This window comes from Dryobates pubescens, chromosome 27, assembly GCF_014839835.1.
Source record: "Dryobates pubescens isolate bDryPub1 chromosome 27, bDryPub1.pri, whole genome shotgun sequence".
Classification (NCBI taxonomy): domain Eukaryota; kingdom Metazoa; phylum Chordata; class Aves; order Piciformes; family Picidae; genus Dryobates; species Dryobates pubescens.
The window spans coordinates 3,349,071-3,364,770 of NC_071638.1; the positions used below are offsets into that span (position 1 = coordinate 3,349,071).

At 45.3% G+C, this 15,700-nt stretch overlaps 1 protein-coding gene across 1 annotated transcript in view; it reads right to left on the bottom strand.

Annotated features, from left to right (window-relative positions):
• Window positions 1–11,514: 11,514 nt before the first annotated feature.
• KIAA0930 (KIAA0930 ortholog) overlaps window positions 11,515–15,700 on the bottom strand; it is an 84,590-nt gene continuing 80,404 nt past the window's right edge. Inside the window, exon 10 of the mRNA XM_054173846.1 lies at window positions 11,515–12,084. Coding sequence (XP_054029821.1) covers window positions 12,044–12,084 — 41 coding nt within the window. The 3' untranslated portion in view covers window positions 11,515–12,043. The remainder of the gene's footprint in view (window positions 12,085–15,700) is intronic.

Genomic DNA, 15,700 nt, shown 5'->3' on the forward strand with positions numbered 1-15,700 from the left:
CTTGAAGGTCTCTTCCAACCTGGTTTATTCTATGTATTCTATGTAACATCCTCCCCTGCCCCTTACTCAAGCCAGCTGTGAAAGCTGTCATTGCTAAGAGCCAGCTCAAACGTGCTTGCTTCATGCAAGCCTTGGTGAGCTGATTCAGATCAGTGGAAGGAGCTATGGCTGCCAAGAGATTGACCTCTAAAAATCCTTCTATTTGAAAGAGTTGTGATCAGAATTAATCTGTTCTTACAGGCCAAAAGAATGTAGAGATCCACCTCTAAAAGTCCTTCCTTTTGAAGTAGTTAAGATCAGAAGTAATCTGTGTTTGCCTGATTAGAATTAGAATTAACCAGGTTGGAAGACCTTTGAAATCATCGAATCCAACCTATCATCCAACACTATCTAATCCACTAAACCATGGCACCAGCACCCTGTCCAGTCTCTTCCTAAACACCTCCAGTGATGGTGACTCCACCGCCTCCCTAGGCAGCACATTCCAATGGTCAATCTCTCTTTCTATGAAGAACTTCTTCCTAACCTCCAGCCTAAACCTCCCCTGGTGCAGCTTGAGACTGTGTCCTCTTGTTCTGGCACTGGTTGCCTGTGAGAAGAGACCAACCTCTGCCTGACTACAGCCTCCCTTCAGGGAGTTGTAGACAGCAAGAAGGTCACCCCTGAGCCTCCTCTTCTCCAGCCTAAGCAACCCCAGCTCCCTCAGCCTCTCCTCACAGGGCTGTGTTCCAAACCCCTCACCAACTTTGTTGCCCTTCTCTGGACTCATTCCAGCAAGTCAACCTCCTTCCTAAACTGAGGGGCCCAGAACTGGACACAGGACTCAAGGTATGGCCTAACCAGTGCAGTGTACAGGGGCAGAATGACCTCCCTGCTCCTGCTGGCCACACTGTTCCTGATGCAGGCCAGGATGCCATTGGCCCTCCTGGCTGCCTGGGCACACTGCAGGCTCATGTTCAGCTTACCATCAACCAGCAACCCCAGGTCCCTCTCTGCCTGACTGTTCTCCAGCCACTCTGACCCCAGCCTGTAGCTCTGCATGGGGTTGCTGTGGCCAATGTGCAGAACCCGGCACTTGGATGTGTTCAATCTCATGCCCTTGGACTCTGCCCATCTGTGCAGCCTGTCGAGGTCCCTCTGCAGAGCCTCTCCACCCTCCAGCAGATCAACTCCTGCCCCCAGCTTGGTGTCATCTGCGAATTTACTGATGATGGACTCAATGCCCTCATCCAGATCATCAATAAAGATGTTAAAGAGCATGGGGCCCAGCACTGATCCCTGGGGCACACCACTGGTGCCTGGCTGCCAGCTGGCTGTGGCACCATTCACCACCACTCTCTGGGCTCAGCCCTCCAGCCAGTTCCTAACCCATCGCAGTGTGCTCCCATCCAAGCCAGGGGCTGACAGCTTGGCCAGGAGTTTGCTGTGGGGGACAGTGTCAAAGGCCTTGCTGAGGTCCGGGTAAACTACATCCACAGCCTGCCCCACATCCACCAGGCGGTCACCTGATCATAGAAGGAGATCAGGTTGGTCAGGCAGGACCTGCCCTTCCTAAATCCATGCTGGCTAGGATTAAGAAGAATTAAGAATTAAGAATTAAATCAACAGACTTGCCATGAGAAGCTCCAGACTGCCAAAACCTGAAAGGAGTAAGAAAGTTGTTTCTCTTGAGAAGTGTTACTTTGCTTGCTTTCTTCAGGGCTGCTGAAAGCTAAGGAGAGTCTGTAAGTAAAAAGTGTCATGACAGCGCCTGTCAGCCAGCTGTGCTGTTTGTTATTTATTAGTCACTATTGTACTGCTTAGCTCTCCCTTCATTCTCTTTAGTTCTGGCACTACTCACTTTATGCACACACATGGGAGCTGCTTCTTGCATGAGGATACCACTACTGGTTAACGAAGGTTACCTAGACAATGCCCCATCACCATCCCCACGGCTGCCATGATCAGGAAAACCAAAAGCCTGTGTTGTGGCTTTAAGCAGGCAGCTGCTCTCAGTGGAGCACCACATTTCTAACTGTCCAATGCTTAAAACAAAAGCAAAACCCCCACCAAACCAAAGCCCCCAAACCCCCAGACCTCAGCTTCATGCAGCTGGCATGTTGATATTCTGCAGGCATTCTGCATTTTGGACATCCCTTCCTTCTTAAAAAGACAGCTGACAACTGCTTACAGACTCTCCTTTGCTTTCAGCATCCCTAAAGCAAAGCAAAGTAACACTTCTCAAGAGCAGAAATAGATTTGTTACTCCTTTCAGGCTTTGGCAGTCTGGGACATCTAATGCTTAATGCTTTGCCGTTGGTAAACCAAAGGTTTTATCACTTGCACAGCAGGAAGGGGTAAAGGTAACAGCCCTGAACATCCAGACTAAGAAAATGCAGCACTGCAAGAACTGTCTGAATTCATCAAAATCAGACTTTTTCCATAATCCAGCCAGTAGGAAAATGCCCCTCAAAGCAGACTAGTTTCAGCAACCAAGTCATACAGAAGGCAGAGCAGATTCAGCTGCAACACACATCAAGTATAAGCTGAAGGCTATGTACATAGCTAGAAAAACAGGGAAGGTGACAAGTAAACTTTAGGCATGCTTCAAATGATGTAATGACAGCCAGGTTGCCTGCTGTAATCCAGCTCCAGCTAAAGACAGAACTGAAAGCCAGATGAAGAGCAACAGCCCGCCAAGTAATTTTGAGTAGCATAGTCTTGCCTATGGCACTGCATTTGAAGCTGTGAATGACTTCAAAGTTGGGTAAACAGCTTGTTTTAGTAAAATACTTGCATCACAGGAAGGTCATATGACAGGCAACTAGAGGTGGAGAAAAGCAGCACTTTGGGAATTCAGTGTATGTTTGCTGGATTGCAAACCTCTGCACTACTGCACAAGTTACAGCATGTGACTGTGTAAAGCAGCCACAACTGACTGGCCACAGGGAGAACCGAAGGCGCAGCACACAAGAACCAAAGGCTGCACTAGAGGAGTGGAGAAGTAAAAGCAGAATTGCCACCACTTCTGAAGTAATCATAGATACCCAAATTTCTCATAGGGTAGTATACTGCTCCCTCTTTTCATAGAATCAATAAGGTTGGAAAAGACCTCAAGGATCATCAAGTCCAACCTGTCATCCAACACATCATGACTAAGTGCCACGTCCAATCCCCTCTTGAGCACCTCTGTGGACAGTGACTCCACCACCTCCCTGGGCAGCACATTCCAATGGCTAACAACTCTCTCGGTGAAGAACTTTCTCCTCACCTTGAGCCTGAACTTCCCCTGGCACAGCTTGAGACTGTTTCCTCTTGTTCTGGTGCTGGTTGCCTGGGAGAAGAGACCAACCCCCTCCTGGCTACAACCTCCCTTCAGGTAGTTATAGAGAGCAATAAGGTCATACTCACTTCAGAAATCCTTATTTGCATCTGAGCATCCTGAGCACTGCAGTGAACAACAAATACTCATATTTAGCACTTCAGGGGGTATGACTGTTGGGAACAACATAACCTTCACTGAGAAGTAGTGTGGAAGTGGATCACCTCTGGAAGTCTGCAGAGGCATCAAAGATACCAACAGAATTTGCTGTCTCAGGCAGAACTGTAACAATCCCATCCTTCTATGCTGGGGGGGGATGGGAGGCAAAGAGCATAAGTGACTGAGTTACGAAATAGTTATGAATCACCAGAGCAATGTTGGCATAAACAGATAACAGGGATTTAAAAAAGCAAACAAATGCACACCCCCCCCCCCCCCAAAAAAAAAACCCCACCCCAAACAAACCAACCAACCCAAACCCATGAAAAGCATCTGGAACAAACACACTGAGAGATATGCAGGGTGACTTGTTTTGTTTTGTGGGGTATTTTTAATTATGAGCCTGCTCCAAGCATTCCAGCAGGGGTCTTAAAGCTGTTTATTCCCACCTCCCTTCAACCAGTTTCTTTGCAGTAAATGTGGGGCCATGGGAGTTAACTACTTACTTACTACTGCCCAAAGCTCATTCATGTAACAGCAGCAGCATCTTCAGCAGCATGATCAGCAGTCTGCTTTGCTTAATGGGAGCCCTCCTCACCCCCCTCCCACCCCTCTCATTCATTCTGTGCTGCAGTAAGGATGCTCCTGCTGTACAATCACTCTTTTTGTGTAGGTGCCATGGGGTATAGATTGCTTGCAGGCACAATGGCAGCCGTGTGGCTGGATAATTTTATCTTCTGCAGCGGAAGTGCAGCAGCAGAGAGAGGTCTGTGCTCCCCTCACAAGCAAATCCAGCTAGTGCAGATAATCACTTCTGTCCTATCTGAACATGAAATTGGATCACCTACCTCGGTTTTCATACCACAGGCAAGACATAGAACACTAAAGGATGTGAGTTAACTTGCTTCCCTAAAGTGAGGGAGGTTCTCCTCCCCCTCTACTCTGCCCTGGTGAGGCCTCACCTGGATATTGCACCCAATTTTGGGCTCCCCAGTTCAGGAGGGACAGGGATCTGCTCAAGAGAGTCCAACAGAGAGCCACAAGGATGATTAGGGGACTTGAGCATCTTCCCTGTGAAGAGAGACTGAGACCCCAGGGGCTGTTTAGTCTGAAGAGAAGACTGCCAGCAGATCTAATAAATGTGTATAAATAATAAATGTGTATATGTGAGGGCTGGGTGTCAAGAAGGGAGAGCCTCTTCTCACTTGAGCCCTGTGATAGGACAAGGGGCAAGGGATGTAAACTACAGCACAGAAGTTCCACCTCAACATGAGGAAGAATTTCTTCACTGTAAGGGTCACAGAACACTGGAACAGGCTGCCCACAGAGGTTGTGGAGTCTCCTCTGGAGACTTTCAAGACCTGTCTGGATGTGTTCTTGTGCCACCTGCAATAGATTCTATGGTCCTGCCCTGTGAGGGGGCTTGGACTTAATGATCTCTAGAGGTCCCTTCCATCCCCTGACTTCCTGTGACCCTGCAAAGCAGGGTCTCTATTGAACAAGATTTACTGGCACACTGTTAAAACAGTTTTCCTTTTGGCATTTTCAGTAAATTAATCATTAGAAGTTGTGAAAGCATTTTGTGGATGGATGAGGCACTCTTCTGTCCCTCCAGCATTTGAATAAAAAACCAAAACAAGCACACCTTTTCCTGTCACTAAGTCTTGAAAGACTAAACAGGTGAGGTTATTACTCTGCTGTGCAAGCTTCTGTCGCACTTTGCCTTTTGCAGTGCTGTAAGCAATGCTCTCTCTGCTGTGGCTGCTTTCAAAAGGTTTCCATGTAAAGCCTTCCAGAAAAAATCACAGAGTTTCTAAGCCATACTTTAGCATTTCCCAAACAGTTAAGATTCCTGTCCAGTTGCATGACACACAGAACAACACTGCCAGCAATCTGCTCACACATAGAACAATTTAGTTTGGAGAAGACCTTTAAGATCATCAAGTCCAACCGTTCTCCAACTCCACCAAGTCTGGTGCTAAGCCATGTCCCTCACCACCACATCCCTGTGTCCTTTAAACACCTCCAGAGATGGGGATTCAACCATCTCCCTGAGGAGCTTCTCCCAGGTGTTTGAGAACCCTTTCAGTGAAGGAGTTTCTTCCAATATCCAATCTAAACCTTTCCTCGTGCAACGTAAGACCATTTACTGTCACTTCTTACTGGAGAGAACAGAACAGAACAGAATAGACCAGACCAGGTTGGAGGAGACCTTTGAGATCATTGAGTCCAACCTATCATCCAGCACTATCTGATCAACTAAACCATGATACCCAGCGCCCCATCCAGTCTCTTCCTAAACACCTCCAGTGATGGTGACTCCACCACCTCCCCAGGCAGCCCATTCCAATGGGCAATCACTCTTTCTATGAAGAACTTCTTCCTGACATCCAGCCTAAAAATTGACACCCACCTCACTACAATCTCCATATAAAGAACTAAAGCAGCCTGTTCTCCTTCCTAAGCTCTGGGTTTTAATTTTGCCTAACACACCACATGTCTCCAAGCAATCATGAAAGGCTTAGTGTAGATGTTTTTACACTACAAACCCATGGGTTTGCAAACCAGTCATGGTCTGGGATTTGTTGAAATGGAATCACCAGCACATCAACTCATATCTACAGCTGGAAATGTTTGTTTGAGGAGTATTTCATTTTAACTCATGTAGATAGAAAAATCCCCTGAAGAAGCCTCCTGTGAAATGTTAGCCACAGAGTGGAACACCCTCCTTACTAGGAGAGACTGAGAGAACTAGGGCTCTTCATCTTGAAGGAGACTAAGGGGTGACCTCATTCATAACTGTATAAAGGGTGAGTGCCAAGAGAATGGAGCCAGGCTCTGCTCAGTGATGCCCAATGCCAGCACAAGGGGCAGTGGGTGGAAGCTGAGGCATAGGAAGCTCCATGGAAACAGGAGGGAAAATTTTTTCACTGTGAGGGTGACAGAACACTGGAACAGGCTGCTCAGGGGGTTGTGGAGTCTTCCTCTCTGGAGATATTCAAAACCCTCCTGGATGTGTTCCTGTGTGATCTGCTGTAGGTGATCCTGCTCTGGCAGGGGGGTTGGACTGGGTGATCTTTCTAGGTCTCTTCCAGCCCCTAACAGTCTGTGAAAATCGGGTGGAGAGGGGAGAGAGCAGAGTCCTGCAGGTCTTTAAACCAAAACAGGTTCAGTGTCAGTGTGCACCGAGGGCAGAGCAAGCCATGAAGAGCTACAGGGAAATCTCATTCCTACAACATTGCAAACACTCACGTGGAGGCTCTTCTTGAATGTATCAGGAAGAAAGTATTATCAGTGTCGGTGTTATACACTGCACAAACCTGGATGTTAACAACTGCACAGTACAGTTTAAGCCAAAACACAGATCGGGTTAGGAGGGCTGCTTTGGGGTGTGTTTTTTTTCAGGAGGCTAGCTTCTAAAGGGAAAAGTAAAAACCTTTAAAAAAGTAACTCAAGAGTACATTGACTTTTACCTTCTTTCCCTGTACACAATGTCAAGTTGCCACTAGATGATCATCGGAAGATTCAGCAAGCAGAGTCAGAAGCTGGGCTTCACTCCAAGTGGCCTAAGAACAGAGTACAGAGGCTGCTTTGCCTCCTGAGCATGTACTCAGCAATGCTTACAATGCCACCAAGTGTTGTTCTGCCATTTATGCCAGTAGGAAATACATTCAACCTCAAACACCATTAGGCACAGTGGAGAGAAAACACTATTCAGAGCATTCATGGTCATTTAAGAGGTCTGTTTATTGGCTGCAGGGTCCAACACTTTCCTCACTGCTGCCATATGTAAAGTCAACTTCATTTTTGGTGCGCAAAGGTTCTCCTCGCTCTTTGCTCAAAGGGCTCAGTACAGGGCCAGCACGATTTTCAACTCATCTTTTAATCAACACTGATGATTAATGAGGCAAAAAAACCCCAAGCCATGCAACATGTGTTAAGTCTGGTAAAATCAGGTTGAGAGATAGTTATATATTTACACAGAGAACGTTCAACATCGTCACCTGCTTGCAGCCTTGTATGATCTCGACCAAGCATCCAAACAGCTACATTCTGGTGTAAAATACTCATTTAAGGTTTGGTGTGAAAGCTACTTATTTCACAATGCCTTTAATTGGATTCTACTGCACTTACTTTTGACACAGAACTTCTACACACAAGTGCCACACACTTTCAGTCGTACCTCACAAGACAAAATAAGGCATTCACAGATATCCCACTCCTGTGATCACAAGAAATCCGTTTTCCAGAGCTTTCAGCCATGACCCTTGGAGACCATGAGAGTTTTTCAAGCACAAAGGGTGAGTCTGTAGGAGACAGCCACTTCTTCCCAGAACTATAAACTTGTCATTTCATGCTGCTGCTACACACAAAACAGACAGAATTTAAGACTACTTTATTAAGTTCCTACATAAAGGTTTGTTCTTAAACCCCACTGGATAACAACAGGGCTTAGGCACTTCTGAAGATTTTACTTAATGTCTGTCTTTAATAAGGGGAAGCCTCGGCCTACAAAATACAGGACAAACAATCATCTGGAAAGGGGCAAATTAATGGTTGGCAAGAAGCAGGCCAATAATGTAGAAGTGTAGACTATGTGGACTACACATCCATATAGAACTTCAGTAACCAGATGGCATTCTGTACATGAAGGTCCGTCAGAAGAAATCTGCTGCAGAGCCAAGGACTTCCCTGCCTCCCTGAAAACTTGGTGTAAGAACATACTTTATGAAAACCATTTTACTGCAAAGTCACCCATGCAAACAGCTTTCTTTGCTGGAAAGCACACAGTGCCCAGGAATGGAAAACTGGGTAAGAGCAATCCAGAGCTCAACATGCTCAAGCATTGTAAACAATGAAGACCAGGAGAATAAAACCAGAAGGAACACGAAACCACACATATTGGATTAAGCCAAGACAGCTGAAAGATTTGTGGCAGTACTAAAAATGGCAGCTTCTTTTAAAAGGAGACTTGGAACCCCACCCTGTGCTGGCTGGCAATAAGAGAACAATCTCACATATATGGTGGTCTCTAAGGCAGAGCAATAATCTGCTGATACAAACTCATTTATTTAAGAGCTTTCTTTAAAAAACCAAAGGCTTCTTACTTGTCAGATTGATAGCAGTGGAAAGCCTGTTAAGGGTGACAAGATTTACATCCTTGCATTTCACACTGATCAATCTGTGGAGGGCTCAAGTGGTAAGCCTTGATCTTCAGGGGGAGTGAATGGGCAGAAGGAGGGAAGAAGTTAAGTGAGTAATGAGGTAGGGTGGGACACTGTAAGTAAACAAAGCTATTGTGTAAAGCTTCCCAAATCGGTTAAGCCTGCTGCGTTCAACACATGCAATGAAAGCCACCGTGCTCCCATGGTTGGGACACTGACAGCCATGCAGCCTTTATGGCACACAGGACACACCAGGTCATTCCTCAGCAATTATTTCAATGGCTAACAGAAGCTCAAAATGATTTACTGCTTAGTAGCTACAGAATTAAAACCCCCTCAAAATCAAAAGGGCTAGATGTTCCTGTTAACATTCCCTTTGATTTTTGGTACAGTGCAGTAGCATTCTTAGGGCCCAGCTGTGCCACCTTGACTTGAGCAAAACTCTGATCATCTTCCCGATCAAAAGACAATAGATTAGGATTTTCAGGCTTTGTTTAAAGGCAGAACAAAATGTGGAATTTGTTTTATCCCACTTGGTAAGAGAAAGTGGGAACCAGGGGCTATACATAAAAGTCTGGGTCAGTTGTTCAGAGAAGGAATAACTGCGAATTCGGCACATCTACTGGTTTCTAAAATGCACTACTGACATTCAGTAGACTTTTTGAGCTCTGCTTTCTATGGATGGCCATCTGGGCACACCTGTAGCCCTTTTCTATTGAAAAAAAGAAAAAGAAAAAAGAAAAAAGTGAGTCTTCAAGGTAGTTATAGCATATCCACTAGCAAGAGACCTTTAGGGACATTTACACTGCAGCCCTTCAAAAACTAGACACCAAAGCCATTCACGTACACACAACAAAGCAGACAATACTGCCTGCGTAACAGATGTGGCCTCTCAACTCTACTTCTGTAACACTGCCTTTACACTGAGGAACTAGTTTAGAACCACTCTTTACCTGCTCTGAAATCTTAAGCAGCAAAATTTGTTCAGTCCTTCAGATCACATGAAATAAAGGTACCTAGACTAGTAAGTGACACCAAGAAAGCCTTACAAATTAGTCGACTGAGCAATATTCAGGCACCTACCACTCAGGTCCCAGGCTCTATACATTTTCTTCTCACCTGTGTTATTCCTCTGGCTGTCTGACCAAAAGGTATCACCACTAGTAGCACAAATAGTAACCCTCTCTCTCTTCCTTCTGCAATGACTTCTTAAAGGAAAACTGAGCGCTGGTTTGCCCAGCAGTATGAAAGCGAGGAACAAGGAGCATCTGGGGAGGCTTCAGAGCAGGACTGGTCTTCCAGCTGAAGAGTGGTTTAATTCTTGGCATGGGCATAGAAAGAATATTTGTACCAACTAATATTAGGCACACTACCTAGGGAGCTCAGGTAAGCACCTAGGGTGCCTAGCAAGTTTCTTGAGGGGACTTCAGCTGCTGACTTCGGACTCCACCTCTCCACCCTGCTCAGGAAGAAAGCTTAGACACTCAAAGCTGCATGCCTCAGCTTCCACCCCGTGAACACGCTCTCATATACACATGTACAATCACACATGCCCACAGAGCAAAGTTCAAAGGCTGCAATGTGAAAAGCTGCTGTGCTGGTAATGACAAGGTGAATGTTTTTCTGATGGTGCTGCAACACATTTGAAGCAAACTAAAAACTAGTCAGCCATCCCCGACACGCACTCATGCTGTTGGTGTCAGAAGTGCCACCCCTGCGCTAGGGCGACTGCCTCCAGGCCTCGCCTCAAAGGAAACAGGACCCCCTTACCATGCTGGATTCACCATGTTGGGTTGAAGGATTGTTAGTCTACCTTTATGCTGAAGTGGAACTATCTCCAGGGAACCTGGCCTGAGGGAAAAACAAGCAGAAAGTCCTGTTTGAGAAGTCAATTCATCAGATGCTATTGAGAGGATAATGAGAAAGCACTTTGGGTATGGAGACAAAGATCCAGGCTCAGAGCACATGCCATTGGGCAACTGCATCAACAACATTAATTTTAGGAGTGTGAAAAGTGACAAAAATGGCATCTTTGCTCTCCCTTTGTGCGTGTATTGGGGGCTCACTTGCTCTAAGCAACAAGCTACCCCAACCATTGCCGTGCCACTTATGCAGGCAGAAATAAACTGAAGTATTGACTGGCTCCCATATCAAAACAGTGAAGCAGACTGCAGTAGTCTCAGAGTTCAATTGTTAAGCTTTCAAATGTCAAGGACAGCAGAGTTTTGCTATGTAGAAAAAGCTGCATTTTACCTGTAAACATAAGGCTTTTTTTTCCTGAGAGCTCCTGACATAGCATTTTCAGACCTCCCACTGTGCAATTTTTAGTCACTTTTCAGAGCAAGATTACTTTCACTCTTTTGTCTTTCAAGAAAACTCTCCACGGTTCAGCATGTAACAGCACAGTGAACTACCAGGAGATGAGGAATCCAGGCAAGCTGCCAGTCTGTTAATCACCTCTCATTGCCCTCCTTGGCTACAAACACCACTGCAAGGACAACTCTATGCACTCTGAAATCCAGTGCATGCAGGAGGATATTGGTTATTGGTAAGGTTTTTAGGTTTTGGAGTCCAGTTACAATCTCCTTTAGACTCAAACTTCCATCGACTCAGCCAACAGAGAGAGATAAGCAGCATTAGTATGGGATATGAACCTCAGCTTTACAATAGCAGCACATTTTAGCCTTCTTTTCACTGGCCCATTTTCTTAGCCAGTTTTTTTGAGGATAAAAATGTTGCTGTTCTTTGGTAGACACAGATATCCATCAGCAGGGTTCACCTGTCCTAACACTGACACGAACAAATGGGAACATTTTCAGCCTCTTTTAAGCTCTGACCTGCTGCATGTACCAAAATGGTGATGTATCTTTGTAACATCTTTTTTTTTTTCCCCCCCTTTTCCTCCCTCAGCAGGAAATTGTTCTCTCATCCCCTCGGTCCTCACACACACACACGCACACTCACACGCACATTAAGCCAAACCGACACAGAGAGTCTGTGGGTGAGAGTCTACGGAACAACGTTCATTAGTACATCGTTATGAAATTCTCAGGTTGTTTCTCTCAAAGAATAGAAAGTTTAACACATTCTGTACATCTTGTTGGTATCTTAATTATAAAGTAAACACAGTAAAACTGTCCATAAAGCATCGGATCGTTTTTAAACAGCCCCTTCTCGTTTTTATCTTGCTGAAAGTCCTCTTCCAGTCAGAAACACTCAAGCGATGGACTGCAAGTGGGCATACGGTGCATGACAGCAGAGGAAGGAAGAAAGAGGCACTTTTGATCAGCTGGTATTCTTGGACTTCCCTTTTTCCTGCGGAGGTTTATGTTCCTGACACTAGATGGTAGTGTTAGCACAGAAAACCGCTGTGGTTAGGCACTTGGCAACACGGCTCCAAGGCAGTGCCTGGTCTCTGCTATGTCATCAGAATCGGTTTCTGCCGCACTTCCAGGATATCTGGGCAAGGGAGAGAAACAAAGAGATACAGCAAACTTAGGAGGCTTCTGAAAATAACCACGGTACCAGAAAGCCTGAAGAACAAGAACTGCAACTGGACTGCGGCACAGTCTCCCCGTTATGCTGCTAAAGGAATTTAAAACTCAAGAAATATGTGACTTTGCTTGTTAAGTCCAACTTAATTCCTCCTCAGCTGCATCCTAGCTGAGAGATGGTAGGGCATAAACACAGCTCATCATGTAGAGATGACAGCTGACCCACTGAGTATCATTTACAGTGGGATGAAGCAACGTGTGTCAGAGTGGCACAGCCATTTCAGAGAAACAGGTGGAAGTACTATCAAAGGTATTCCTTTCCTTGAAGGGAAAAGTGCACCATCCCCAAGACCTATATCAAGACTTTTGGCTCTGAAGAAATAATTCAACTGGAATAATTCCACTCTCTAGGCCCAAGCCTACATTTCTGCATTCAAGAAGCTGCCACAAAACCCCCTCGTTTTGCTGGCTCCTCAGCTTCACATTGGCCAAACGTGTCAGAGTATCAACTTGTAAATTATCTGTCAAAGATGGGTACCTTTCCAAATGCAGACAGTAAAACCAGCATGCTGGCATTGCAGTACATAAAAATATTTGGCAACTGAGCTGCTGTATCCTTTTCAAGGCTACACAGAGAATAAAGAGCATGGCAAAAGGGAGCACATGCTTAATTAAGAAGCTGATCACACAGAGCTGCACAAAGAGGATGACGTGAGTAAAGATCGATCCACAGCTCCAGAGGGCTCCAGCCACACTTGCAAAGAATGAAACACAGTGAAGCAAGACCAGTGAAGGGCCACAAAGATGACTAAGGAAGTGGAGCATCTGACATAAGAGAGTTTGAGGGAGATGGAATTACCTGCCATGGAGAGAAGGCTCAGAGTAAAGGAAGTCTTAGCAATATGTGTAAACTCCAGACATTTTAGAATGCACTTTGATCGCTGTCGCTGGGATTTTCATTTCTCAGTACAGGCTTCCTAAACCACCCAAGGGACAGAGCATCTTTTCTACTTTACCCTGTCCCATATGTAATGCTTCTGCTTGCTGGAAAGCAATTGGCTTTACCAAAAGAGCACTAAAAATGGGCTCCACCCAAAGTGCCAAGCAACAGCAAACAGGGGTAGTGCAAAACTGCAGCTTAAAATTCTGCCTTACAGCCCAGGCACTTCACATCCTATTTCTGTGCATCTCAACATATACAATGACTCCTGGAACTGTATGTTAAATAACTTCTCAGAAAGGATGTTCAAGCTCAAAGTAAATATTTGAGCATGGAGGCATTTATGCCATCCACTCGAGCAAGCATTAAATGGGAGGAGAAACAATGCATTTTCTGTGAACTCCAAAATGCCTGTGGTGAGACTAATCGTGATAACTCCAGCTAACTAGCTGCAAGATTACCAACACAACCACCATAAGGAGCAATCAGGTATTTTGCTGAAACACTGTTCAAAATCCAAACTTAATTACAGAGGACCAATTTTTATGAGACTTTGGCATTACTCTACATTGAAAACAAACTCTACACACAGTAATAGGGCAAATGTAGGAACATCTCTTTACTAAATCTAATAGCAACCTCCACTTTAGCAGCTAGAAGTTCCTTTTCTGCTCTTACTCTACAACAGGCTCTGAGACACTAGCCTGCACATGAGGACAAGACTGCAACTATTACTATTATACAGCTGATGACATTAATACCCACACTATCTTCTAATCTCTTTTACTAGCAGATTAACCTGTTTAAGAGCAGCTTTCCCAACTCCTTTTCCGTTAGCCACTTTTCAGGAACAGCCTGGTAACAACCACTGTGTAAAAGACCAGGTTTGTTTCCAGATGTGTTCTCTTTTCACACCCAAAATAAGACAATGTAGACATGGACCAAAAGCCCACAGATCAAACTATTCAGAATTTATCTCATCTGCTGAATAGGAAGAGAAGAATAAAAGATGAAGTTCTTAGAGGAAGTTATAGTTCTCAGGAATCCTCCAAGGTTAGAGACAGGGCTTTGCATTATGCTGGGATCACAACTTTATTCCAGAGGATGTCAACTTTATTCCAGTCTAGGTTTTGGAGTTCAGCAATAGTTTTGCTTGAAAAGCTGCTGAGCAGGTGGATCAAACTTTCTTCCTGCCTGACAGAATAAATGTCTGGTTTTGGCAGTAGACTGGAAATGGCTATGTGAAAGGAAATGCCACTACATTTAGATGGTGGGGAGAGCCCTTAACCACCACTGCTTTCTCGGTTTTCAGAATGTGGTGATTTGAGCCTTAACTGGGAGTTAAGAGCTCAGATGGGAGCAAGGCTGAGAATCTCTCCCCTGCTCCCCCCTCCTCCCTCCCAACAGAGAGGGAAAGAAAAAAGGAAAGGAGCAAATCCACCAAACAATAATTTGGAGTCAGCTTGGGTGTAGAGAGGTGAAGAGTTTTCTTTAAACAATATATATATTATATATATATAAAACAAGTAAGGTTCACAAGGGCAAGGATCAAGGATGGATGGGAGGGGGATAAAGAAGAAGAATACAAAACCAGTCCCTCTCTGGAGAGGTGTGGAGGCAGCAGGGAGAAGGATCAGGCCGGACCACGTGGCAGAAGAGCAGCAGGGCAGCCGCAGCAGCTCTCATCCAGGAGAGGCAGGAGCCAAAAGGAGACCTAATAGCTGCAATGCCCTGCTTTTTATATCCTAGCTGGGCAGGGAAGGGGGAGTGGAACAGACTCAGTTTCCCAGGGGGGAAAATGCCCTGCAGGGAGGGCAAAGCACCCGCAAGCCCTCCCCCCTGTTTAGTTTCTTTTCAGAATGGGCGTTAACCCACCACACAGAAGAGAGTCCCTCAGGCTCCCTCATATTCCAAGCTGTATCCCTGGAAAGCTAGAGGCTTGCTGATAGATAGAGTTCAAACAGACCAGTTGTTTTCTCTAGTCCTCCTGTTATCTGGATGAAAACCAAGAGTTCACTAATGGCTGCAGACTGTAAAACCTAACTTACTACACTATCCTAGCCCAGATGAACAAATGGGGAGCTGGCTACCATTGCACTACCTGACCAGTCTCATGGGAGACTCCATGACTCATGGTATGACACTCAAGCATCCTTCTGTCTAGTTAAAGACACTGGATACTTGACTGATTTATGGGCATCAGTGTGGGCACTCTGATCAGCCCAAGCAATTTACACAGAAACCTAATCTAAGAGGCAAAGGAGGTTGCTCCGAATTCCAGAGCTACCTTTCTATAACCCTCCCGGTTTCTGCTACAACTACTGCTGTCAGCGGATGGGCTTACAATGAATTCCCTCACACTCACAAGATGAATGAACTTTATGTTGCAGTATTAAGCCAACTCATGTTCCTCTGGAGCTTTGTTAGTACAAGCCACAACTTCTTTGAACCATCACCAAGTAAACTACCCCAGCACCAGAGAACAGTTTGACAGCACTCCACTTGTTCATACTGATTTGCTGCTACAGTCAGCAAATGAGATCTGTGAAGTGATGCTCCTTTACAGAGAAATACTTTCTTAACAGCAAAATCCCCCAACACAGAAGGCTACCTAGGAACTGAAGGACTCTATTATACAATC